The sequence below is a fragment of the Lagopus leucura genome, unplaced genomic scaffold, assembly GCF_019238085.1.
Source record: "Lagopus leucura isolate 7727_CA_CO unplaced genomic scaffold, USGS_WTPT01 Super-Scaffold_100001, whole genome shotgun sequence".
Taxonomy (NCBI): domain Eukaryota; kingdom Metazoa; phylum Chordata; class Aves; order Galliformes; family Phasianidae; genus Lagopus; species Lagopus leucura.
In genome coordinates this window covers 98,146,313-98,173,223 of record NW_024962262.1, presented here as the reverse complement: position 1 = coordinate 98,173,223, position 26,911 = coordinate 98,146,313, and the positions used below count along the sequence as shown (strand labels likewise).

At 44.1% G+C, this 26,911-nt stretch overlaps 1 protein-coding gene across 2 annotated transcripts; it reads left to right on the top strand.

The window, feature by feature from the left end:
- The first annotated feature begins 2,328 nt into the window (after nucleotides 1-2,328).
- Nucleotides 2,329-26,573, top strand: B4GALT4 (beta-1,4-galactosyltransferase 4). 2 transcript variants are annotated; one of them, XM_042867052.1, is made up of 7 exons: nucleotides 2,329-2,370; nucleotides 14,674-15,162; nucleotides 16,628-16,860; nucleotides 20,574-20,761; nucleotides 23,210-23,332; nucleotides 25,486-25,590; nucleotides 25,892-26,573. In XM_042867052.1, the coding sequence occupies exons 2-7, from the start codon at nucleotides 14,886-14,888 to the stop codon at nucleotides 26,037-26,039; spliced, it is 1,074 nt and encodes a 357-aa protein (XP_042722986.1). In that variant the 5' UTR covers nucleotides 2,329-2,370; nucleotides 14,674-14,885; the 3' UTR covers nucleotides 26,040-26,573. The 2 variants fall into 2 exon arrangements, with proteins under 2 accessions (XP_042722986.1, XP_042722985.1); XM_042867051.1 differs by lacking the exon at nucleotides 2,329-2,370 and adding an exon at nucleotides 13,201-13,302.
- The last annotated feature ends 338 nt before the right edge of the window (nucleotides 26,574-26,911 follow it).

Here is a 26,911-nt window from a genome sequence, read left to right as displayed (position 1 = left end):
TGGAACATAACTAGATGTGACCCTGAGCAATCATGTAAATCTGCCACAGGATATAACTGTCATTTAATTCAAAACATCAAGCCCTACCAGGGACAAAGCAAAGACATAACTGCTGTCTTCTGTAGACCTACTCAGATAAGGCTGAGTACCACTAACAACAAATCTGTAGCAACAGAAGTTCAGTGCGCACAAGTTGCTTGAATGTCCACCAGTTGCTGGGATGACTTCTAAACTCCTTGCTACTGTTACCACACTGCTATCAGCACCAAAACCATTTTAGTTAGCTCTGCTTTGTCTGCTTTACTACTGTGACAGTAAAGCCTCTGCCAGCACATATTTCCATTGAAGTTATTTTTTGCTGCCAAATAGTGGAAAAATAATGTGTGCTAGGATTGAGCTCCGAGGTTTAAAATAGGTTGCAGCTGATTAAGATACAGTAAAAACAGGAACAGAGAACTCTGAATTTAACACAGCAGTGTTAAGACTTCTACTGTCATGGACATTGCAAGGTGCTGCTATCTAAATGCAACAAACACTGACTGGATTTTATGGGCAAAACACTGCCCATAAAACTCACATATTTGTTCAAGAGGTTCCTTTGTAGTACAACTGTATGCAAAAGGTTACTACTGCTGTTCATTACAGCCACAACGTACAAGGCAAATAGCTTTCCTTCCAAGGACTTACCAGGTAGGAGGGCTTGTTTTAAAACTGTGAGATCCAAGAATAGTGACAAAAATGAAAGCTGCTTTCACACGTTCTGCAAGGAAGAAAGTCTGGCATAGAATTTGGGTCCATGCCTAAGAAAATGGTACTTCTACTCATTTTCTACAAGGGGAAGGATATCAAGCTGTCGGAGTGGGTCCAGAGGAGGTCTGTGAAGGTGATCGTAGGGCTGGAGCACTTCCCTATGGGGATAGGCTGAGAGAGCTGGGGCTCTTCAGCCTGGAGAAGGCTCTGAGGGTCTTACCAGCATTCTCTAGAGTGGCCTTTCAGTACCTGAAGGGGGGACTACAGGAAAGCTGGGGAGGGACTTTTTATAAGGGCATGTAGTGACAGGACAAAGGGAAATGGCTTTTAACTGGAAGAGTGTACATTCAAACTACATATTAGGAAGAAATTCTTTACTGTCAGGGTGGTGAGACACTGGAACAGCTTGCCCAGTGAAGTTGTGGATGCTCCCTCCTGGCAGATGTTCAAGGCCAGACTCGATGGGGCTCTGAGCAAGCTGCTCTAGTGGGAGGAGCTAGAACTAGATGATATTAAAGATCCCTTCCAACCCAAAGCATGCTATGATTTTGTTATAAAACAATTTTACTTTAGCTCATGGATGTGCGTATGAATGGGAAACTAATCCATGTGGCTCTGAAATCTTCTCTTAGCAGTGCTAATGGAAACAAACCTGACTTTCCGATTTTCATAGAGCTCTGATCTCAGGAGATTTTCACAGAATGGTTGGGTTGGAAGGGACCTTAAATCTCATCCATGCCTACCCCCTGCTGTGGGCAGAGCTGCTGCTCGCCAGGGCTGCTTAGGGCCCCATCCAGCCTAGCTTTTGTGGATAGAGCACCCACAGCTCTCTGGGCAGCCTGTGCCAGTACCTCACCACTCTCCAAGTAATTAATTTCCAAAGTCTAATCTGAACCTCCCCTTCTTTGGCTTAAAACCCCTCATCCTGTCACTATCTGCCCCTGTACAGTCATCTCCCTTTCGCTTTTAAGAGCCCCTCAATTACTCCAGGCCGCCACGAGGCGTCCCGGTGTTTTCTCCAGGCTGAACAAGCCCAGCTCCCTCAGCCCTTCTTCACAGCAGAGGTAATTCAGAGGACTCCTGCCACGTAACGTCTCCTTCTCTAAACCTACGATCCGAGAAGAGCGGAAGCTCCGGCCTACTGACGGGTCCCAGCGGCACGGGCGCAGCGATGCCCTCAGCCTCACAGCTCCCAAGCGGCACTGCTGCAAAGCTGAGGGAGAGCTGGCAGGGTTCCTGCTTCCCGGCCACAAGCACCCTGCGGCGTCTGACCCCCGCTGATTAAGTTATGCCTTCCGAGATCGCAGCCGATCGCCAAGGCAAACAAGCGGATAAGGCCTGCGGCCCGCTACTCCGCGCTGCCTCACCAGCAGCCGGCCGACCGGCCGCTCTACCCAACGCGGGCTGGGGAAGGAAAAGGGGGGGAGGGGGTTCTCTATGGCGGGAGACTGCCGCTCTGCCCCCCACTCTCTATGGTCAGGAGGTGTGTGTGTGTGTGCGGGTATATGTGTGCTGGGGGGCGTAACGGTGGCGGCCCGCCCCCCGGCACGCGCCGGCGGGCAGCGGCAGTGCGCGTGCGCGCGCGCGCGGGGGGCGCCGGTGGCTGAGCGACCAGGGGAGGTGAGTGGTGAGGGTGGTGTGACGGGCCGCGCCGGGCGCTTCCAAGGGTCCGCCCCGCCCCGCGGGTGGCCCCCCCCCCCCGCGCCCCGGGCCCCCCCCCCCCCGGGGGGGGGGCGCGGGGAGCTGCGGCCACGCGCGTAGCGGTGGTGCGTAGAGTGAGCGCGTCGGGCCCCGTAGCTTGTCGCTGCCCACGTGTACAAGAGGCAGCGGGCCGATCGGTGGCACTGCGGGGCGGGGGACTGTGCCACGGATGTGCCCGGTTATGACCGACCTTCTGAGCGGCCCTATGGGAATGAGGTGTCTGATACTGCTTTCTCTATCTCGCACCTGAAGAAGAGGCGAGTGGTGCAGCTCTCTGAAGCTTTCCCGCTGATGAGAAGCGAATCTCATTCATTGCTCCGGCAGTAGCTCTGGGGGCTCCGGGCAGCGATCCGAGGGGATGCGTGTAGCTTCCCGCCATGGCTGTGCTCAGGAGGGGCAGCCTGGAGAGCAGCTAAAGAGGTTCCCAAGGGACAGGGGCCGAGTTCAGGAGATCTGGGTTTTCAGTAGAAAGAATTAGAAAGAAGTGTAATTTTGCTGCAGCTGAGATGGCTGAAGTTAAACAAGGAAATGCAAACTTCAGGATCTGTTTTCATTCTTGAAGTATTTATGCTTGTTTTTGTATGAGTAAGGTGGGTAGTTACAAGAAATACTTTCTCTAAGGAACTTATTTCTCTGCAACTCAGAGGCGATTACACTTCTTGGCTGCCGAAAAGTGTGGCTTGTGGATTTTGTTTTGTTCACTTATCACTCCTCAACTTAGTGAGAATGTTTTCCCAAACCTCCTTTGTGCTGAAGTATCTCACTTTTCTTCCAATGTGCTGTAAGTAAGTGCTGTTGAGAAGCATTTTCTTTAAGTCAGATAGGTCACGGTTTTGATTTATGTAGGTATTTCCTGGTTGTTTCTGTAGCAGCTGTATTTCATTTTCACAAATACCTTTCTGCTTACTGGTAAGAAATTTGGTCCTTCAGCTTTAGAAGGTCTGGGTATTTCGCTCTCTGGTTTGAGTTCCCACATTATTCTTTTAAATAAAGTTAGAAAAAAAAATGATGCTAAGGAGTGCTTGATTTCTGGTTGCTGTTATGTGATCCTGAATCTAGGTTGCACAAGAGTTTGAAGTTGGCTGGAAGTGAAGCGTGTCTGAATGTCCTCCTGCTTGATGCATGTGTCCAGTTTGAAAAAAACAAACCCAGAAAACAAAACACCTGGCATGCTTAGGCAGATAGTTAGGCCAGTAGTCATCCAGTGCTGCGTGTTTGGGCAGGCTGTTTCTGATTTCAGGAGCTGCTTGTTATGTGCTGCATGAATAGGACCTCAAACAACACGTAGAGCCATGGGAGCGAGCTTCCATCACACTTTTTCTTATAGTTTCAAGTGTATTTAAGGGATTTATATTAGTGTCAGAATTCTGCTTTTTTCTTATACTTTTCTCATTCCAAGTGCTTTGGCATACCTGCATGTAATGTGCCTTACAGATATGGTGTCTTTTTTTTTCAATATCTTTTTTGCATATATGCAGCAATGCTGAGAGTAACAGCATGGGTGGTACTTTGGCAGTGAATTGATTACGTTACCACGCGTCCTAATTCAGATAATCCTTTTAAACTGTTACAGTGGGGATTCTAAATGCATACAATTTGAAATGGTAGCAGAATTTTAGGATCTGACATCACTCTGCAGCGCTAACCTTCTGTTCCCCTCTGCTGTACCTCAGTCTTCAATCTTGCAGCTGATTTTTTTTCATCAGCGAGATGGGAGGATAAGACCTGCACAGTAATGAGGAAGTGAAGGGTTGGAAGAGCCACGTACTCCACTTCTGAGTTAAGTGTTGTTTCCCCACCCACAACCAACATCCTCAGGCTCTTGGAAAGGGCCGGAGTCCGGCTGCTACTTACTTGTGTAATGAGGCAGAAAGAGTACACAGCGTCATTTCTCACCTTTAGCTCTCCAGCAAGATCAGATTTGAGGTAGGGCAGAGGGATGAGTAACTGACTGGAAAAGCAAATTGTATCCTGGGCTCCATCAGAAGAGGGGTGGCCAGCAGGGACAGGGAGGTGATTGTCCCTCTCTACTCTGCTCTTCTGGGGCCCCATCTGGAGTACTGTGTCCAGGTCTGGAGCCCCCAGTACAGAGCTGTTGGAGAGGGTCCAGTGGAGGGCCACAAAGATGATTGCAGGGTTAAAGCAAACCTCCCCTATGAGGACAAGCTGAGAGAGCTGGGCGTTTTCAGCCTGGAGAAAAGAAGGCTGCAGAGTGACCTCATTGCAGCGTTTCAGTACCTAAAGGGAGTCTACAAACATGAAAGTGTAGATAACAGCAGGACAAGGGGAAATGGTTTTAAGTTGAGGCAGGGAAGATTTAGGTCTGATGTCAGGAGGAAGTTCTTCACTGTGAGAGTGGTGAGGTGCTGGAACAGGCTGCCCAGAGAGGTTGTGGATGCCCCATCCCTGGAGGTGTTCAAGGCCAGGTTGGATGGGGCCCTGGGCAGCCTGGTCTAGTATTAAATGGGGAGGTTGGTGGCCCTGCATGTGGCAGAGGGGTTGGAGTTTGATCCTTGAGATCTCTTCCAACCTGGGCCATTCTGTGATTCTGTACTGGGTGGAATAGCGATGCACTCTCTAACTGCCTGAAATTTTACTGGGCTGCTTGTCCTGAAGGTGTGATAGTGTCTCGATTTATAGGAATACTGTTATAAGGGTTTAGAATTACTCATGCAAGCAGTTGGAATACAATGGCTTTCATAACTTAAAATAAACTGCTGAAGCAGTTCTGAATTCTCTTGAATACTGTCCTAGTTCACAGAACTTCAGGAGGATATGAATTGGAGCTCTTACATTGTCATCTGAAACTTTATCTTCTATATAAAAAAAAAAAATCCTTTTGCAAATGGGCTGGAAATCTGTGTAGCTCTCAGTGGTGTTCTAACGTGAAATACATCCTGTATGTTTGATTGCTTAACAAAATCATACCGTGCATGCAGTTACTTCATGGCTCTCTTAGCACTAGGCACTGGCAATTTGTCATGCTTGATGAGATAGGACTGTAAAAGGGGAAAATGGGCAGCCTGGTCTGGTGGTTGGCAGCCCAGCACATAGCAGGGGGGTTAAAACTTTATAATCATTGTGGTCTTTTTCAACCCAGGGCATTCTATGATTCCATGAATACTGTGAAGCTTCGTTTGGAATGTCTCTGCAGTTCTTATGCTTGAAGTACTCCTGTGAGAAGGAGTGAGGTTCAGCTTCTAGGAGCTATTTGTAATAGCACGCACCGCTTTTAAGTTCTTGTTTTTTACAACTTTCTTACAGAGAGATAGATATATGATTTTCAGTTTACAAGTATTAGACACATCTGCATATCTTATTACAACTTCTGTCCTATACTGTTTCCAGGAAGCCAGCAGCTGCCAGAAAGTAGGGGGTTGCTAAGCTGAATCGTATCTTTACCTTCCTGTTACGAGATCCCCGTGTTAGCAGAGATCTGTTTTGGCATGTGCATTTTTAGAATATTCCACTGATGGTAAGGGAAGGGTGCTTTTAAGGCACGCTGTATTTTTAGAAAGATGTGTTTGTGGTAAGCAGTTATAGGGGAGATAGTTATAAGTAGGTAGTTACAAGGTGTACCAGTTCTGGTTTCTGTGTGCTTCATCTCTTTGCACTCGGACTGGGGTCAGTGGTTCAGATGGAGTGGTGTAACGAAGGAAGCGATTCATAAGTGTGTTTCTTGGCATGGAGAAGTCAGAGTGCGTTTTCTAGAGCAAAATCAGAGCTCATTATGTTTTAGGAAAGTGAAAACTGCACTGAAGTATTTGATAGCACTGAATCACCCGGCCCGTGCTTAGCAGTAACACTGGGTCACTCACAGTAAAGGATCAGGCCATCTCAGAAATCTTGATGTGATGTTACAGGCGCTGAGTATTTGCCAAGAACTTGGCCTCTCTTTTTTTTAAGGAATCATAAAAAAAATGTTTGCTTCTCGCTGGATCACTGAAACATTGGAAGCGACTGTATATCCACTTTGTAATGTTTAAGAGGTAAAGATCTAAAGCGAGAATGATGCTGAAGCCAAGACGCCTTTTGAGGCTAAATTCAATGGAAGCGTGAATTGAAATTTCTTGTGCATCATTGAAATGGTTGCTTCAGGTTTGTCTGCTGAAGATAGGTTGGTGTAGAGATGGCAGAACAGTTATGCTGTGTAGTTGTGACTGTAGATGAACAGGCAAAATACCTCAGTTAACCAGAGGCAGATTGATTCAACTGATAAAACTGTACTAATGCAGCTGTATACCTGCTGTCGCTGACTCTGACACAGATCTGTTGCTGGAGCAATGGTGAGTCAGTCAGACACCCTGGGAAAACATTTAAGGAAGGGCAAAATGCTGCATGGTAGTTGTGAGAGAAAGGAATGAGGCAAGAGGCAGAAGTAAGAGTGTGAAACGGCCCAGTAAACAGCAGTGGCAGTGAAGAAGGAGTGAGAGGAGTTGTTCTAGCTGCCAGAGCAAAGACTGCCCTGCAGCGTGTGGAGGAGGAGAGCCTGGTGGAGCTGTGGCTGTGTTCTGGCATCTGATGGAGAAAACCAGCCCCAAGCACCACTACAGCCTGTGAAGGATCCTACACTGGAGCTGATGGATGTTTCCTGAAGAAGCTGCAGCCTGTGGAGAGCTGTGCAGAAGCAGATTCATCCTGAGGGCTGCTGTCCGTGGGAAGAACCTAGCCAAGAACAGGAAAAAGCGTGAGGAAGGAGCAACAGAGAGGAATTGCCTCAGGCTGATCACAGCCCTTCTCCCTGTGCTGCTGGTGGAGGGGAGCTGTAGGAGCTGGAAGTGAAGGAGTGAAGTTGAGCCTTAGAAGAAGGGGATGTGGGGAAGATATTTGGTTTTTTTTCTTCTCATAGTTTCTCGCCATCTATTTTTCATTGGCAATAAATTAATTTTCTCTAAGTCTGGTTTACCTGCTATAGTACTTGGGTAAGTCACCTTCCTGTCCTTATTGGACCCACAAGTTTTTCATATCTTACTAATCAGAGCTTTCTGCAATAGTAGTAGAATGAGAACATGGAGAGAAGTCAGTGGGTGAGTAGCAATTTTGGGCAGGTGGATGTTTTCAAGATTGCTTTCTTGAGTTCTGCTTACTGCTTTCTGGTGCCTGTTCCCTTATTTCAAAGCCCTGATGAACTGAAATTGTGTATAGTGCATCCATGGTGGTTGTGCTGGCCATTGGGGAACCTATCATGGTTGAACCTGATGTGAAACTGCTATAACAAAATGAGGTATGCGGATATCAGAGCTCAAAGGCTTGTTTTCCTTTGTTTGCTGAAGTAATGAGGGCATTTAACATTAACTTCTGTAGCTAACTTTTAGCATTCAGATATTTGCAGTTATGGGAAGCTAAACTAGCAGATGTTTTTTGACACTGTGATCTTTGTTCCATTTTAGAGTGGGAATGTTTGAGTTGATGTAATCATAAATTTCACGTTTTCTGTTTTCTTCTGTATGTGTTTTCCCGACTATCAAGAGTAAGAGAATACCATGAGTAAAATGAAATGCAGGTATTAGAAGCCTGTGTTTGGATATGCTATGTTTACTGCTAGAAGCATCCCTTTCACAGACTAGATTTCAGGCATAACACTAATGTGAGGAAGTTCATGGTCAGTTGCCATTCATTGTATCGTTTTGGTCCTCCTTTGTTTGTCATCATTTGTTTGTATATAATCATCCTCCTAAAGTAACTGTTCTATTTAACAAAAAGCTGCTTTCTGACCTTCGTTGTGGGAAGGCTTGTCGGAGGATCGCAGAAGACAAGTGTTGGAAATACCGCTTGCCTCCTGATCTGGCAAACCCTGCATCTGTGTAAGTCAGTGGTGGTGCGATGTAAGTACAGTTTGGGGATTAGCTCTACACTCTGCTCTGTGGAGCAGAGAGGAAGGTGAGGCTGTAACAGCTGGTAGTATTACTATATTACTTCAGTATTACTGTACTGCAATACTGAAGGTATTTTTTCCCACGATACTAGGTGATTGAAACAAAGTTTTCCCAAAAATTCTGATATAGTCCTGATAATAAGTATTTGTGGCATAGAGAAGGCTTACTGGCAAAGCTGTCAAACATGTACTTGATTGGAACAGGGTTGCACAAAGAATGCATACAGGTTTGGATTACGTTTGTCCTTTCTCTCCCCACCTTGAATGCAATCAATCCCAGCTGTGTACCCAGTGTGACTTAAGCCTCATCCGTGTGTTCTCTGAGTATGAGAAAGTCACACCCTCACACAGGTGCAACTCCACTGAAGGAAGGGTTTGCCTGCTTGATGTATGGCTGCTGGGGAGCCCAGTGGCAGGACTTGTCCCAGCAACAGCGGGGCAAAGCATCGCTTGGCCAACAGCTCCAGTGCTGTGATGGTGAAGAGATGCCACTGTCACTTTTGTCCTGTTGACTCTGCTGGAAGAACAGGCATACCCTATCCTGTTATGCTCATCTCCATGGGTATAATCAAAAGGACAGGCAGCTTGATCTGTCCAAGAAAAATGGCATCTCCTATTCCAAAAATCTCCAAATAAAACAGGTACCAGAAAGGCTCTGATAGAAATCATGGTGTGCTTTTAGGAGCAAAGGCCTGAGCTGTAGTTTTTAATAGGATTGTTTATTATAGTAGTTATTTATATTGCAGCACTGCTCCTGGCCTGCTGCTCGGTTCGGATGTGCCTGAGTACCCCCCATATTGTTCTGCCATGCCTTGGGGCCAGCAGAGAGGCTGGCTGCCTTTCCTTCCTGACATGTGAGCGGAGGGAGGGGCCTGTGGGACCTCTGTACAGCCAGGGACGAGCTGGATGTGTTGGCTTTTTGTTTTTTAAAGTCATTCTGAGACTTTTGAGTTCACTCTTTCCTGCAGCATGCGAAAGGTAACAGAGCTCTCTTTATGGTGTGGGGTTTCCTGGCTGGAAAGCGCCTGCCTTCTAGCAGTGACTGCTCTACAGGACGAGAGATGTGGCAGCAGCTGCAACAGTGAGTGTTTAATGTGCTTGCTTCCTTTGGCTTGAAGTCCTGGAAAGTGGAAAACTGTGGAATAGGTGTTCGGCTGAGGGCTGTGTGTGCAGTGGGGAAAACTAGCCCGTGACTTTACCATTATTCAGAGCTGTCAGTGCTTCCTCAGTAAGAAGAGGAATAGGATTAAACAAGTACCGTATAAAAGAGGTGTTAAAAATCTATTAGCTTAAAGCCAAACTGAAAAGCTCAACTGCTAAAATGAGAGAGATGCCTGCGTAAGGAATGGTTTTATGCTCTTAAGAACATGAGGACTTGATCTGTTTTGCATAGAGAAGCTGATGCTGTGTGCTGTACAGTGATTTTTCTAGCTTGTCAGCTGTAGAGGATTTAATTATTCTCAGCAGACTTGGGTAAGAAGGTTGCTCTGCTTACCCACTGCTGCTTTTAATTTTGGCATTAGGATGATTGTGGATATAGTTATTTTCTTGGTGTCTGACCTTTTTAATTGTTCAATCCTTGCTTTTTGGAATCCTGGCTCATACCGGATAACTCTGTTATTAGTTTAATTTCTTTTTTCAGTGGGCTTTGAAATGGGTGTAATCCTGAATGCTTTTTAGCCATTTAGCCTGAATGTTTTTTAGACTACAGCTGTAGTCAGCTGTAATGCTCTCAGCTAAGTTAGGTTCTGCTTCACTGAAAGATGTTATTTCAGAAGAGGAGAGTTGCACTTCAGATTTCTGTGAAAGTTTTTGGGTTCCTTCAATGAAGGTCAGAGGTAGCTTTTTTTTATTAAGGCTGTCCCATTTGCAGTGACTTGATGGCTGTGTTACAGCTTTGGGCCTTCATACCACTTCTCTGCACATGGTCTTTTAACACTGGACTAACTCTTTCTTACAACAACCACACCTTGAGTGTTCTCAAGGCTGGATTAGCTGCTGTACTCAGCAACCCAGGCACACCAGTCTATCAGGTTTGCTGGTGAAAGATTGCTTTTTCAAAGCAAGCACTGTTTTACTAAGGACAACAAAACGTGAAAAGCCCATAGTGCAAAGTAGTAAAACAATATACGTTAGAGAGGCAGTGGTTAAATTTTACGTACGTGAAAGACCTGGCCTGAAAGACAATGTTTTATTACCCAACTTTTTGCTTGTCCTTTTCTTTGAATTTAAGGTCCAGTGGGTGTCATAAAAATGCCGGCTCTTTGCTGTGTTTCTCAGTCACCTTCCTTCTTGTGGATAGTGTTCTCTGCCAGTAAGCTCAGACATGTCTGTCTGCACCACTCTTGCGTCTCAATGAAAAAATGAACCCAAAACCTAGGTCAAAAGGCATTGAAGTAGTAATATAAGGAAGGGTGGCTAACTGATTCACAGGTGGCTTTTCTTTATAAAATACAGTATCTCCATGCTTGCCACTCTTTGAAATGAGTGTGATGTTCTCCACAGGAAACATCAGAATATCAACTTGTAAGTTTATGAAACAGGAATTGTGCCCTGTTGTGATGAGCTGAAGCTGACCAATTGTTTGTAATTGTACATGCACATGTGTGCCACTGCCAGAAGTGCTCAAGTGTATTTTAAGCAAGAGCAACGACCAATTGATGCCATAGAGCACAGTAAGATGTGATTTTAGTTATCATACAGAGTAACTTACATTGCCAGTAGTATAGTTTGGATGTTGGTTAGGTATTGTGAATTTTAATAATGTCTGCCTGTGAAGGAAATTCATACAGCTGACAAAATTGGTATGTGTGAGCTTCCACCTAGCTGAATGGTAGAGGAGGAGGGTAGAAATAAGCTTGGTGTGTTACAGTTTGGGGTTTATTTTCATGATTTGTCATCTACATGCTATTCCTGGTATTGAAAAGAGCGAAGCTTCGGCAGAGTGTTCTGGCTGATGCTGCTGATTGCCTCCTGATATTGTCTTTCCTTCCATCTTGATATTTTTTTCCATAATCTTTAATTGTCTTTTGTAGTCTATCTGTTGGTAGAGTCACTTCTGCTTGTTAATTTCAGTATCTGATCTTGGTACCCTTTTGAGCTCATGTTGGTCTAGAACGCGGTTGGGTTGGTCATGGGAGGAGAAAATCTCCCTTGCAGACACAACTTTATGGGGTGATACTTTTGATTTGTGGAAGTTACTGCCTTGGGAGTGTTCCAGCTGCTAAATGGTGCACTGGAAAAGTGGGTTTGTGAAAGGCAGTAAATCAGCATTACTGCCTGGAAACTTGCAGGTAGTGTTGAGATGAGCAAGATACAAAGTTTGGGTCAATAACTGTTGGTTATGGAGTTTGGCATGCACTGTTGTCAGGTCAGTCATACTGCTTATCACTGATTTCCCACATATTTAAGTACAAGCCACCAATGACGTGGGCAGTCTTCCTTTTATTTGCACACCTGTTGTTTCTGTGGTGGCACACAATGGGACAGGACAGCAGGGTAAGGAGCTGTTACTTCCTCAGTCACTGCAGTGGCGCAGATTGAAATGACCAAGCTGAAATCAGAATGAAGCTGTGGTTCAGAATCACTTCTGCCATGCAGCAGCCTTTCTCTGGTGTGACAGCTAATGAGGAAATGGTGATTGGGTGAAAGAAATGCAGTGGTGTTTCAGTGAGTAGTATTTGAAAACAAATATTACTGTTTTTCTGCTCATTAGTCAAGCTTGAAACTGGAATTACTTAATGTGTATGAATACAGTATTTCTGCTGTCATCTCTCAGGGCTTCATGGCTGCAGCTTATTTTACTATAGCGCATATGCCAGCAAGGCTTAGTAAGATATAGGAAGTAAATCTCATTACTGAAATAAGTTCTTTGCAAGTCTCAGCATCTTTGTCTTCCATTCCTTTCCTGTAGTTTTCCTGTTACTTTCATTCCAGTCAGCTGTTCCTTCCTTATCTCATACTTTTTCCCTGTGGTATTTGATACAAGGTAGCTCTATCTGCAGCTCATTCGCTGGTTAGGGAGTATTTTCCCAAATCTCTGTTAAATAAATTGATTGAGTCGAGGCTCTTATGGAGCTTTTTCATCCACGTTCTGTTTGAGCCCTTATCAAACGTTGTTTTTTTTCTTAACTGTAAAGCAGCAACTGCTTTCTTACTGATTTTTCCAGGCTGAAATGGAATATCGTGCTTGCTGGAAAATGAACGCTCTCTTCTTGAGATGGGATGGGGTACTGTATAATCAATGGATATTAAGATGTTATAATCACAAAAAGAACAAGAGTGTCAAAAGTGCTACCCCTCAGAATGTGTTGTACCCTGTGCCATAGATAGCAAAAGCACTGGGCAGGTACCAGAAGGAGAGGTGGGCTGCTGGGTGGGTTGGTGCTGAGCAACTCCTGTGTACTCTGTCAGGGTCAGTGTTATCTGGAGTGTGTTGTCAGCATGCTGCAGAATGTGATGGGCTTCCTTTGAGGCTTTTGTTGTGATTCTGAGTTACAACCAGCATTTTGTGCCTGTGTTTTTAATACTGGGCTGTATTATGGCTGAATGCTGTTTGCCCCAGGGCTGTGGTGAAAGGAAGATTGATAGTTTGCTGGAGCACAGTATGTTGGGGTAAGTATGTGCAGGACCTGTGCTAAGTAATTCTGTAGTAAGGATTCACTGCATTGTACATTCTGCATCAGAGCTGTTCATAGAGAAAGAAGGTTTACCGTTAAGTATCTTGCCTCCTGGGCACTGTGCTGTCTGTCAGTTCCCAGCAAACTGAGACGCTCAGGCAATGCGTAGTGCAATTCATCTCATCAGCCCCAGGTTTGGCTCCCATGTACATCCTGGACATAGGGTTTGAATTTTGGGTGTTCCCATGCAGGCTTGGCGGTTGGACTTGATGATCCTTGTGGGGCCCTTCCAACTTGGGATGCGCTGGGATTCTGTGATCTGTGCAGATGAGCAAACTCTTCCAGTAAATATCAGAGGTAAACTAGTAGGAATGTAGTATTACTGTATTCCTTCTGCCTGTGGTGTCTCTCCAGAGGTTCTTATGTGTTCTGAGAGCTAGTGCAAGATAACCTTGTTTTTTTGTGCTACTGTTGTGATGCAGCCTGATTCAGGTGCTTTGGCTTTCATCAGTGCCTTTGCTTTGTTTCTCCTCAGTCCTTGTTCTTTTTACACGTGGCAGTTTCCTCGTGCTTTCCATATCAAGGTGCTCTTTTACTAAAATTTCATTCTTTCTCTGCTGTGTTCCACTGGGCATAAGTATTAGCATTGTAACTTTATAGCATGATGGCAATGAAAGCCTGTATGAAAACCAAGTTCTTAAAAAGGTGAGGAAGCAGAATAAAGGATTAGATCCTCATAAATCAAAACACTGAAAAACCAAACCTTTCCCTTGAAAAGCAGGAGGATTTCGTTGTCTGGTTGCTTTCTTATTATAGGATGGCTTGGGTCGGAAGGAACCTTAAAGCCCATCCATATCTACCTCCTACTGTTGGCAGGGCTGCCTCCACCAGCTCAGGCTGCCCAGGGCCCCATCCAGCCTGGCCTTGAATGTCTCCAGGGATGGGGCGCCCAACAGCTCTCTGGGCAGCTGTGCCAGTACCACACTGCTCTCTGAGTAAAGAGTTTCCTCCTAACATCTCACCTAAATCTGCCTTTTGGTTTAAAACCCTTCCCCCTTGTCCTGTCACTACTAAAGGAGAAGGATGTATGTGATAAATTCTGGGTGAAGATGCAGAAAGAAGGTGATACTGTCAGGCAGCAGATATGGAGGAAGGTTTTTTGGTGCTGATCAAGTATTTTATTTTTCATGCTGCGTTGTGTATGGCAGTATAACACAGATGATATCTCTGAAGAATTTAACTGTTTTCTTCCAAAAGAGAGTGATCTTGTGTTTATTATTTTGGTGGTGGAATATAGCTTTATTCATAACCAGCAGCATCCCCTGCCTTGCAGCTGCTGTTAGTTTTGGTAAAAATAGAATAAAGCCTGTGTGTTGCCAAGAACTGCACACAGACATAACATGGGGTAGCTGTAGCACTTTCTGATCTTAAAATAACAAACACACACCAACAATAAAAACCAGACAGAGTGGGAGCGGGGAACAGTGCAGAAGAGTGATTTATCTGAAGTCATGCAGCTGGTTGTGGCTGAGCTTGGACCAAAGCTCAGTTTTTATCACTTTGTACATAGTAGCTGTTCCTTCCATATTTTGGTGCTGTCATATTTGGCTTGTATTTCTGATATCATTCCCTATCTTGACATAAGCTCTTTTCATGAAGTTCAAAGGTACAGCAATGGAGGGCATAGAAATTAACACTCCTCTTCCTTTTTTCTTCTCTTTGGTTCAGGTTAAGTGATGTTTTCTGATACGCAAAGAACAATCAGCACTGCAATTCCATGAATCGCAGAACCACAAGAAGTGCAGCTGCCCTCCCTACTTCCAGTTTCCCTTCTTTACTGTAACCTTCCTAGGACCTTTGGCTTCTTCCCTACTGAGTGCACAGTGGGGGGACCCACTGTGGGATTTGGGGGAGGAAGCATTTTGCTGATCGGGGGAGCAATGGCCTTAAGCTTGTATGTATTTCCCTTCTTCAATAAGTTCAGAGTGCTCCTGCTTGTCACTTTGTGTTTGATGGTGCTATGGGCTGTGTTCAGTTGCTTTGTGGATTCTGGACAGACTATTCCTAAACTTAAGAGTGTGGGGAAGCATTTTGGAAAAATCATCAGCCTGGAGGAGGAAGAGGACAGTGAGAAGGAAGAAAAGATGAAGTTAACTGAAGAAGTTCCTGCAACAAAGCCACCTCAGGGTCCCTGTCCAGCTCTGTCTCCATATCTGCGTAAGTGATGTGGATTTCCTCTCCCTTCTAAAAAGTTACATCCTCTTTGGTATTGTCTGCTTGTTTTCCTATTAGCTGTTTGACAGCTAAAACAGCCAGTAAGCAGCTGTTTAACAACATGCTTTTCTGTGGAACAAACACAACCATACCGGTTACAGTAAGTGCTTTTGGGTGGGTGGCTCATGGCATTGAGTGACTGTGCTGTGTCTGGCTGGGCTGGCAGCTGCTATGGTGCTGAGCATTGCATTTGCAGCTAGAATGGCACTGAAAACAGTTCTGGCTACTGTTGAGCAGTGCCAAGGCAACCTGGTGTAGTATTAAATGGGGAGCTTGGTGGCCCTGCCTGTGGCAGGGGGTTGGAGATTCATGATCTTTGAGGTCCCTTCCAATCTGGGCCATTCTTTGATTCTTTGAAGGCTTGCTGTCTTGCATCCCTTTTCCTACAAAAGCCAGCAGGCCAAGGGTGGGTGAGACCTTGGGAGGGGACACAGCCAGCCAGGATATATCATGCAGCTGAGATTATGAAGTGTGGAGATGTACAGGGCTTTGCTCTTTGCTGTGGAAGAATGTCAGAATAAAGCTTTTAGCATGAGAAAGCTTGACCAAATAGGCACTTCTAGGCTGAAGGGATTGGAAACCCAGCAGTGTGAGCCATGTTAATGCTGTTAACTCACAGCATTCCAGCCCTTTTGTGCACTGATAGTATTTATCTCTGTCATCACCTGGCATGTGTTCGGAGCAAACCTCTCCATCCTATTGCTCTAATGATAAGATGAAGGGGAGGATGTTCCTGCTTGCAAGTTAGATTTGATATTCTCTGGAGTGATGCTGAGAGAGTACAAAGACCATGGATGATGCTTGAAAAATATTGCAACAATCTAATATCTGCGTATTAGGTATTATCTGGGCTGCTGAGCAGCTAATTAAAAGTGTGTGGACAGTTCTCTTCACTGCTTACACCTGCAGAACTGGCGTGGAGCTTACCTACTTCCTTCGCTGCTTTGCTGAGTCTGGAGGGGCTCCTTGCAAGAGAAGCAATGATACTTTAATTTGCTTACAGAGAGCCTTTGCACGTTTTCTTATATATTTGTAATATTAAGCCCGTGATACTTTTGTTCATGCTTTAAGCAGAGATGACTTCTCACAAGCAGTCCTGTGTCTCTTTCCACTTTGCTCTTCTCCTCTGCTTTGTCCTGGTGGCTGTTTTTGGCCAATTCTCCTGCAGCAGGATGAAATCTGTCTTGGTATTTATGCATGTTTTTTTAATCACTACTGTCATCAATTTAACTAAACACTCAGTACAGTCTTGTTCTGCTGCCTACATAATGGTTTTCTTGTACTGTCTTTCTCTTGGACAGCCAGGGAAACTGTGACTTGAATCTGGGTTTCTTATGCTGTTTATAGAGACTGGTCTATAGCCACAACCAGAAACAAATTAGGAAAGCTTATTGTACTTTTCCTACAGGAGGTACCAGCAAACTGACCTTCAGTCCATCTCTCACACTAGAAGAAGTACAAAAGGAGAACCCTCAGGTGGCCGAGGGCCGATATCACCCTGCAGAGTGTTCAGCATTGCAGCGTGTGGCCATCCTCATCCCGCACCGCAAGCGTGAGAGGCATCTGCTCTACCTCCTGGAGCACCTGCACCCATTCCTGCAGAGGCAGCAGCTGGATTATGGCATCTATGTTATCCACCAGGTGGGAAGGGTGTCTCTACTCAGTGATGCTTGGAGCTGTGTGCTGCCACCTCCACCACCTAGCACCATTCCTGAGGCTGCTTGGCATGCTTCTGATGGTTGACGGACACAGTGGCAGCTTGCCGCCATTGCTTGTAGCACTACAGAATCTCAGCTGCTGTTAGAAAAGCAGGGAAATATTAAGAAGCAATGTCTAGCTAATGTTCATTTCTCTAAGTCTAAGCTTACTGTTTCAGAGTTAGTATTTCAAGGTAAGCATCTTGCAACTGTCATGCATGCAGCTTGGCTGACGTGCTTTCTGTCTTTAAACCTGAAGCTGTTCATATCTAGCTCTTCTCTCCCATCTGCTTACTGGTTGTCATGCTTAGCAAGCAGCACATGTTGTGCAGTTGTACTTCTGTTTCAAACTAAACACACCAGTTACTACTTATATGTGCTTTGCTTGTGGGAAGAAACAGTCATGGCAGAGTGTTCAGTTCCTGAAAGACTTAATAATTTCCTATTTAGTATTCTTTTAAGCTCTGCAGAGTCGGTGGCTAAAATCTGAGCTTACAGACCTGTGCCAAGTTGACTTTTGTTTATGTGCTTATGCTCTCATCACATTAGCTAAAAGCAATACAGGTTTCTCTTTTGTAATGTGTTGTCATCTTCTTGATTTCTTTTTAATTGTGTTTTATATCTACTTTGATTCTAAACGGATTTTGCAGGCAGCAGGAAACAAAAGAGGGGGGAGGGATAAACTAATATAGTTTCCCTTCTCCTCTATTTAAAGAGGATGGACTCAAGTCCATTCTAGGTGAAAGCTTACATTTTTTGCTCGATGGTGTGGCAGGATCTACTTTCAGTAGGAATGTACTATTCTATTCCTTCATTACTTAGAGTTGTCATGTAGCTGCCTGTAGAGTGGAAAAGTGAGGGTTTTTTTCTGCATTAGTGCATACTGCAGTTGTACCAAGAGTGGCTGCAGTTCGCAAGCGGTATGGAAAACAATTAGGAGAATGGGCATACTTTCTTCATTTATTGAAATTGTAGAATCATAGCATATTCTGAGTTGGAAGGGACCTATAAGGATCATCAAGTTCAACTCCTGAACACTTCAGCAATTAGCAAGGCTGGGTGGGGAGATGTTAAGCTGGATGAGGATGCTGTGCCTGTCCTGGAGCAGGCATGCAGTAATGCCTCAAGTGTCCTCCTGGGTCATTGCTTGGTGGCACGTGTCACTTATCATACAGTCCTACAGATGTCCTTCCACACACATCCTATTGGCCAACAGCTCAGGAGGCCTCATGATCCTCCAGCTTTGTGCCAGAGCCTTGCTCCCCTTGAACCCACCACCAGGCAAGCAGCATACATGAGGTGAAGGCAGACTGTTATCATGTTAGTAGAAAGTAACAGAAAAGCCTGAAGGTTTTGTCTGATGGGAGCACAATGTTGAGTCTAGATTTACTCTATCAGAGCTTTACTTGGATGAGTGTTATCTCTTGCTTGTCTTTCACTGTGGGTAGGCACGCCCCAATGCTGGAAGGTAAGTCTAGCCAAAACATTCCTATGGCAAATCTTTTTTACCCTCTGTTTGTGATGTCTGTAGTTGCTTTACACATCTTGTGGAAAGGAAACAGATAAAACCAGGTTTTAACTACGAAAATAAACAGAGCTTGCTTTGGAGAAAGATTACGTAATGGTCCTTTTATATTTATCTCCAAATGTTACTTGTAACATTTCAGAAATCATATTTTGCTGTACAAATGTCCATACGTGAAGGAGCATGGTACTGAAAATAATGTGAGTTTGTAATCTCTAAAGTGTGAGTGATATCTTTTCCAAAGTAAGTTTGTCACTTAATCAGGATTCTTCTCTTGAAACTACGTAGGAGAACGTAGCAGACAAGAGTAGACTTTGCTATGTGTTTAGCATATGGTCAGCACTGAAATGGCCCCTCCTGGAAGGCTGTCTCACTGTTGTTTGACTACCTTTCTGCAGGAGGGGGCTGTGGTGGCTGACTGTGCTGGTGACTGAGACACAGCCAACCAGTGGTAGATGTTGCTGCTGAACTAGTCTGGATTTGATGCACAAGTGAAGTTCTCTGTATGTACTATACCAGTCACCTGAATTGTTCTGTTGCTTGCTCAGTAATCTATGATTCCATTATCAGGAGAAAATGTTCTGATAGATTTCTTTTTACTCTTCTGCACTTGAAACTACTCAGGACTTTGACATCATAGATTTTTGGATTAGTTGCATCTTTGAGAGTACATTTTTTTTTTTTTTCCTTGACTCAGAATGGAGGCAACTGATGATCCCCCCTCTAAATTTCTCAGCACGGGCTGTATTTCCCAAGTGGATGCTAGGGTGAGCCATAAAGCTCATAATTTACCTTTGTGCAAGGAGAAAATGGCTGTTGGTAATGGTGAGCAAATTACTTTTAAAGCAAAGTGTTACTAGAATGTTAAAACACACTTTATATGCAACTGCTTTTCCCTGCAACTAATCTTCCCTCAGCTTGGGGAGGCCAGCTTCTATTTTCAGTGGAACCTCCTTCTGTCCAGATGGCTTCTAGCAAAGGAACACTGTCTCTCAAAAGTTAGTTTTTTAGTTTTCTAAGAATGCATCAAGTTGCCAATGATAGAGAATGACTGGCCTCTTGCTTTCTAGGAGTGCATAGCTGGGCCTTTTGATTCTGAGTGCCAGCTGAGAGTCGCAGAATCATTAAGGTTAGAGACAACCTCTAAGGTCACCTAGTCCAACCATCAGCCCATCCCCACCATGCCTGCTAAACTGTGTCCCACAGTGCCACATCTACATGTTGATGATCTCCAGGGATAATCCATCACTTCTCTGAGCAACCTGTTCCAATGCCTCACCACCGTTTCAGAGGCAACTTAACACCGAGTCCTCAGGTGTATGAAGTGTTCTACAGACAGATTAGTCTGTACAGTCCAGAAAAAAATATATAGCCATATAAGCAGCCCTGTTGTTTCAGAATCAGTGGGGTTGTGGTAAGCTTACAAAACTGCCAGGTAAACATATGAATGTATGTATCTAAAAGGTGGAAAATGATATTTTTGAAAAGTGAAGATGCACTGCTTTGCTGAAGATTAGTAAAAGTGAAGTGAAGCTCTGTGCTAGGAGGAATCCCTGTGTGGCCTAATAATTAGGTTATAAGCTGGAGTTTAACAAAAAAAAAAAAAAATAAAAGAGACCTGCATTTTATTTCCCACTCTGCCACCTACTGTGTAGCTTAAGGAAATACAGAACTTGTTAGAACTTAAGCACTGCTATTATCTAAACTAAGGGGGCAAGCATGAATCACCTGCGTTGAGTGCTCTGACATCTATAAACCAATAACTATAGGAATAATTTTTTTTAAGCTTCCAAAAGTCTTACACGGTTGCATGGATTGTTTACAGGTACCTGTTACGTAGTTTGATGGAGTAACAGGGCAGGAGCAGCAATAGTAGTGGGATTGCATTGTGCAACACGCATACTTCTGGTGGCTGTAGACTTTCCTGTCCCTACCCATGTAGAGGCTTAAGAAACGCCTTGCGTCATTGGCTCTGGTGCTGTACCTAATGTTATAGAGTTGTTCTTTGTACAGTTATTGACCCAAAGACTGTGGAGCACAAATGTGCTTGTCAACTCTGTGATTAGAAGAGAAGCCTGGGAACAGTTCTAGTTAACACATTTTCAGAGTTTTTTTTCTGTTTGTCTCTGCAGGCTGGCAGCACCACATTTAATCGAGCAAAACTGCTGAATGTGGGATACTTAGAGGCTCTAAAAGAAGAGAACTGGGACTGTTTCATTTTCCATGATGTGGATCTGGTGCCAGAGAACGACTTCAATATTTACATGTGTGACAGACAACCAAAGCACCTTGTAGTTGGCCGGAACAGTACTGGATACAGGTAAGAAACCATGAAAAGAAGAACGATCTGAAAGTGCCAGGTTTCTGATAATGTCCCTCTTCTTGTCAAGCTGTGTACTTGAGTGCTTCCTTCCATCTGACACCATGTTTCTGATGGTAATGCTCCACCTCTCTGGAGCACTTTCTAACAGAAGATCTTCACACAGATATCTTTGAAGTTGGCCCTGTGATCACCCGTAAGAATGGTTATTCTGGTTTCCGGGGGTGTTGTGAGAGGAAAGCAACATACCACAGACCTTATGTCTAAGCTAGAAATTGCATTCTCTTGGTTCTTGTGGCTTGACAGTATGATCTTAGGATTGTGCTAATAAAAATTGGTGCTTACCTTTTGTTGTTGGAGAGGTAACTTCTGATACTGAGATCTGCACAAGCGTGAGAATCTACTGAGCAATAGGGGTGTCATTTAATTAGCTGCCTGTACAGCATCTAATACAGCATTGTTCTGGTTTTAAATTGACCTTTTAAATGTTACTGTGATGTAAATAATTTAAAACAAAAAGTCAAGTTCAGTTCACCTTAGAGGAAAAAAGGCTCCTGATTGTGGTGAATTTAATGACTAGAGTGGTTTCATTCATTTAATGGGCTTCTTTCAAGATTCAACCTCTTGTGTTATGTCAGTCTAAATATTAATTAGATGTGGGTTTTACAAAAGCTGATTGCAAGCGCTTTGAAGTAAAGGTCTGCTTCACCTCTGGGTTTCCTTTACTAAATGTGTGAGAAAGGAGAACTTGTACATTCTCTCTCTACAGAATAATACTTGCTTTCCAGTTGGATGTCAGTCACTAGTGGTTTATGTAGCCTGAGGCCAGTATGGGGAATGATACTGCTTAATGTCTTCATCGTTGGCCTGGACAGTGGGGCAAAAAGCACCCTCAGCAAGTTCAAAGAAGATACAAAGCTTGGAGGGGTAGTCGGTACACCGCAGGAATCTCAAGAAGTTCAGCAAAGGGGAGTGTGAAGTCCTGCACCCGAGGAGGAAGCACATGCTGGAGACTGGAAAGCAGCTTTGTGCCCACCAATACCTCCTCTTAGGTCCATTTCTGCAGAGTTGAACATCAGCCAGCACTGTGCCCTTGTGGCAATGACAGCAGACAGCACTGTGGGCTGTTAAGGAGGGGGTATACTCTGCAGACTGAGGCAGCAGTTGTTGCCCTCTATTCAATGCTGGTGAGAAGATACTGCAGTGTTCTAACTAGCTCTGTGCTCCCTGGTATAAGAAAGATTGGACTACAAGAGTGAGACCAGAGGAGGGCCATGAAGAAAATTAAGGAACTGGAGCATCTGACAGGTAGAGAGACAGAGTTGGTGCTATGGCAGCTCAAGAGAGATCCTGCCAGTGTATTTAAACATTTGGTGGTAGGTGGAGCCAGACTCTTAGCAAAAGGCAAGAGATGATGGATGCAAACGGAAATACAGGAAATTTAAATGGAAGACAAAGCATTTTTACTTTGGAAGGTGATCAGATGCTGGAACCAGCCACCCAGAGTGGTTGTGGTACCTCTGTTCCTACAGATGCTCAAAACCCAAGTGGATGAGGTTCTCAGCAACTTAGCCTGTAGGAAGCTGCTTCAGTGATGGGAGTAGAAGTCAGCCAGCCTCCGAGAAAAAAGTGTCTTTTTTTTTTGTTTTTAACAGATTCATGGTAAACCAGAAATAGTGCTAAGCACTGCTCCTCTGCCAGTGCTGCCACAGTTGGTTCATCTGTTTAGATTCATGTACGTTTGGGAATCAAAGTGCAATCTGCAGCCACTTGCACAATTCCTCTGAGGCTGGCAGTGGCAGTTTAGCAGAAGTTGTCTCGTAATGCTTATCTTTAGGGCCAAGAAAGTGGAGGGTGTCATAAAAAAAAGTAATTATTAAAATGGTGTAAGATAAACATGGTATGTAATTACCTTTCTAAAGTAGATACAGTTTCCTGGACAAGGACAGTTGAGCTCTGTGACATTTAGGTTGTAAAGCAACTTGCACTGTACCTCACCTTGGAACTGCTCTTGCCTTGAGCTGAATTCTCGTAGCATGTGCTGTTTTCATTTAAAGGTTGTGAGATTCAGCTCTAAGGTAGTCAGTGGCTTGCTGTCGTTACCTTGAAGGAGCAGCTCTTGTTCCATCTGCTACAGTGCTCTGCTTTGTTCCTTTCCTACATATCGGGGTCCTTGAGGAGCAGAGCCTTTTTGATTAGCAAGGAGAGGTGTATAAGGAAGCTATTTAATTAGGAAAGCTTCATTCTTTCAGTTGGAGAGCTCTTCTGGCCTAAAGCAAATCATTATCTTTTTGTGAGAAGTGTAAGAAAACAGAAGCTACATCATAGACTTGTGCATCGTGAACTCTGCAAAAGACAGGTCTAGATCAAGAGTTTTTATGTGGTATTTTCATTGTTGGTGTAACTCAACCTTTAAATTCTTCATTTTCTCTTCCTGTGTACTTCTAGGTTACGTTACCGGGGATATTTTGGAGGTGTAACAGCTCTAACAAGAGACCAGTTTTCCAAGGTGAATGGATTCTCTAACAACTATTGGGGTTGGGGTGGAGAAGATGACGACCTTCGAATCAGGTAAAAAGAAGGCTACATGGAAATGGGTGTGAGAAGGGGAGGAGCTGGGTTAAAAAAATAAATAAAAGCTGAGAGACTTCAACCTAGCCTTCAAAGGTGAAATGCTACAGAATTCTTGAACTCTGAAACAGTATTGCTGTATGGAGATTTGGAGTAGTTCTGTATATGTCTTCCTCTTCAAAAAGATTAGGCAAATCCACAACCTGAGAGAATTGCTGGTAGGTTTTTGTTCATTCATTTTTGTTTCAGCTCCAGAGCATTTCTATTCTACTTTGGAAATTGGCTGTAACCAAAATAAGATTCCAAGTCTGGAATAGTGTTTGCTTGAGATACAAACGTACCAAGATCTACTCCTTTTGCAAGAGTGTGGGAGTTCTTGGGTTTTGGCTTTATTTTTTAAATTCACTCATTGACTACCCTAACTTTATCTGAGCAGAGCTTCGTTTGTGAGTGGTATTGGCTGTAGTTAAGACAGTTTGCATTTTAGGAAGACTGTGCATATATCCACGTACCTTTTGCTCTTACAAACTGTCAGTTTGTAACTTGGATATACTCTCTCGTCCTTACATGTTTACCCTTTTCAATTGTTTAAATATGCAAAACATTTTGGAGGTGTACAAGTCATGCTCCTGGTGATGTTACTGATGTTACTGATTAAATCAAGTGTGTTAAAGTTAGGAACTTCCAGTGAAAGTTCTTGTTACTCAAGCAGAACAGTCAGCTGTGTCTCAAGAAATCTAAGAGCTTTACTTGGTGATGTGGGTTTCTGTCCTGTCTCTGTAACTACTCCCTTCCCACCCCCTAGTCTCTATCTAGAGACACCTACTTCTCTGTGGCAACTCAGAGGCTGGCTTTTTTAGTGGCAGGGGATGGTTAGTAACCATCTTACTCCCCAGCTTCTTGAGTTAATGAGCAAACAAACATGCTACTGGTATTCTTTCAAATGTTTGCGTGCACATTACAGAACAAGCTGTGCAGTAGATGGGTGGAACTTGGAGGTGTTTGCAAGTGCTTGTAATCAAAAGTGATGTTCTCTTGTGCTGGCACCTGACAGCTTCCTGGATGTTGTGGTCTTTGGTATGGAAACCAAATTCTATGACACAGTGTGCAGTTGGCCTTAGCTCATGTTTTTCTTCCTGAGTAGATCTTGGACTGTGGTAGTTGCAGTATTTGTAGTGGTACTGAATAGGAAGCTTCCTTTCTCAACAGGTCTCGTAGTACAGAGATCACTGCAGCCTACCTCTGCAAAAGCAGCAGATGGCAGCAGCCCCTGCAGTATTTTCAAGAACTGAGGGCTGCAGTGCTGCTACTTTCCACTGATTAGTTTTTGTGCTAATGCTGTGCTTTCTTCCTAGCTCCTCCCTACAGTGAGCATTAGAAAGATTTTCATATCATCTGTTGTTTTTGATAATTTACTGCTACAGTTATTGGAAAGCTATAGGGCCTGCTTCTTCAGTCTTGGTTTCCTGCTGCTGCTCTCTCAGCTGCTGGTATGACTGGCAAAGACCTGGGCTATTCCTTAATTCCCTTTCTGCTGCTAACAGAGCAAAATTGTTGGGCTCCACAGATGATGTTTCAGGCCAAAAGTTCCAATCAAGTGCCTGATGCTAGACACTGAAATCCATGCATGCAAGTTAACATTTCTGGCCCTTTTTTCATAAAGAGGTTATTCACGTGAAAAAAAAAAAAGTTCAAAATTGCAGAGCTGCCTGCAGACCACAGGAAAACAAGCTCCTTTCCTCTTCTTAGTGGAGAACTAGGGTAGGGGCTTCATTACATTAGTTGAAAGAAACTTGTTGCAAAACATGCAGTGTTTGTACAGACTTCCTAGGTTAACATATGGAAGTAAAACTAGTATTGTCTGGTCTAATTTAAATGGATTCTGTTGTAAAATGTATTTAAAGCAAACTGTACGTGTTTCTCTTCAAAAGACAAGGATATCTGTCACCCTCCTGGACCTGCTGTACAAAAACCCAACTCTGTGAGCTCTCTTTCTGCAGCAAAAGAGAGTGTGGAAGATGATGATGATGAGTTGCCTACAGTTCTATAAACTTGCTTCCATGGCACCTAACAGAGTTGAAGTCTCAGAACGTCATTTCTTAAGAGCTGGCTTATAGGTGGTATCTTGCATAAGGCACAACTGTTTCTTGCAGGGTTGAGATGCAGAAGATGCAAGTGATGAGGCCAGCTGCTGATGTAGCCAGGTACACTATGATCTCCCACAACCGTGACCTTGGCAATGAGGAGAACAGACAGAGGTAAGAGCAGTGTTCCATCTTACATTGTTGTTGTAGGAGCCAGGCAGCAGGTGGCCCTATGATTTTTAGAATACCATTTCAGAGATTAATTGGCTTAAACCCCTCTTCCCTATGCTGTACTGAAAGACTGTTTCCCTCTGTCCATGCTGAGGCTAAGAAAAGCATGAATTTATATTCCCAGTAGATGCAAAATGGCTATAGCTCTATCTCTAAGATTATTGGACATGGGAGAGAGCTTAGAACTCCTCTCTTACGGAGTTTGGTTTTGTGCTGCTGTAATAATTTTCTTCTCTGTCCTCAGGATGAAGCTTCTGCGCCAGGTATCTAGAACGTGGAAAACAGATGGGTTGAATTCCTGTTCCTATAGACTGCTGTCAGTGGAACATAACCCTTTATACATCAACATCACGGTAGATTTCAGCGTGCAGACAAAGACCTCAAAGGGGTGAGCACCACACAGGTTTGAGGAAATGGCAACGGATACTGTTTGTGGTTGGTGGTACAGCAGATGACTTGCAGCACTCTGCTCAAAGGAGTACCTCAGCAGCACAGAAGAATGTTTTTCTGCATGGCATCTAATTGATCAGCAGAGAAGCTCATTTTCTGAGGACTGGAGAGGTGGAACGGACCCACAGGCAGGTCCTGGTGTTCTTCTATGCACTTTCTGCTGAGATGTTTGTAAGCTTCTGTGTTTGGGCTGGTCCAGTAGAAGGTCTTAAGTCTCCTGAAAAAAATATTTCTTAAAGCTATTCCTAAACTTCCAGTTTGAAGTAGGAAGGTGACACTACCAAGACTTTAAAAGGAGGAGGACAGTCTTTTCCCCATAAAAGCACAAGAGTTTTCTACCATCTATAAACTTGTTGAGAAAAGCTCATTTATTCCAGCCTGAAGAAAAACTGCTTTAGGGGTGGAAACAGCAATGATGAAAATAGGGGAGAAATGTTAAAGATCTCTCAATAAAATATAATCTGCTTAATTCAAAAGGCATCTGTCTTTCGTAAGCTCAGCTCACCATGTAGTAGGAGTACTTAAGTGTCACACAGCAAAATGGAAGTCTCAATTCTGCATTAGCCTGCAGGTTATACATTATTCAGGAGAGAGCTAGAAGGAAGTGCACAGGCTGTGTGAGATGGAGAAAAACTTCAGTTCTTTGTTCTTTCATGGCTTAGGCCATACTGTTAGCAGCATGCGTATCTGTGTACCCAACAAAGCTGTTGCTGTTTCTGATTCTTGTTTTTAGAGGAGTGGTATGGATAGCTGTTCCAGTATGCTCAGGGATTTCTGCTAAAACTTTGATTAGAAAAATTCCTTATTGCACCTG

Bases quoted from the DNA above. Each gene is read 5' to 3' on its own strand.
- B4GALT4 (XM_042867052.1), top strand. From the start codon at position 14,886: ATGGCCTTAAGCTTGTATGTATTTCCCTTCTTCAATAAGTTCAGAGTG. The intron at 15,163-16,627 runs GTAAGTGATGTG...CTTTTCCTACAG, and splicing joins AGCTCTGTCTCCATATCTGC to GAGGTACCAGCAAACTGACC. The intron at 23,333-25,485 runs GTAAAAAGAAGG...TGTTTCTTGCAG, and splicing joins GATGACGACCTTCGAATCAG to GGTTGAGATGCAGAAGATGC.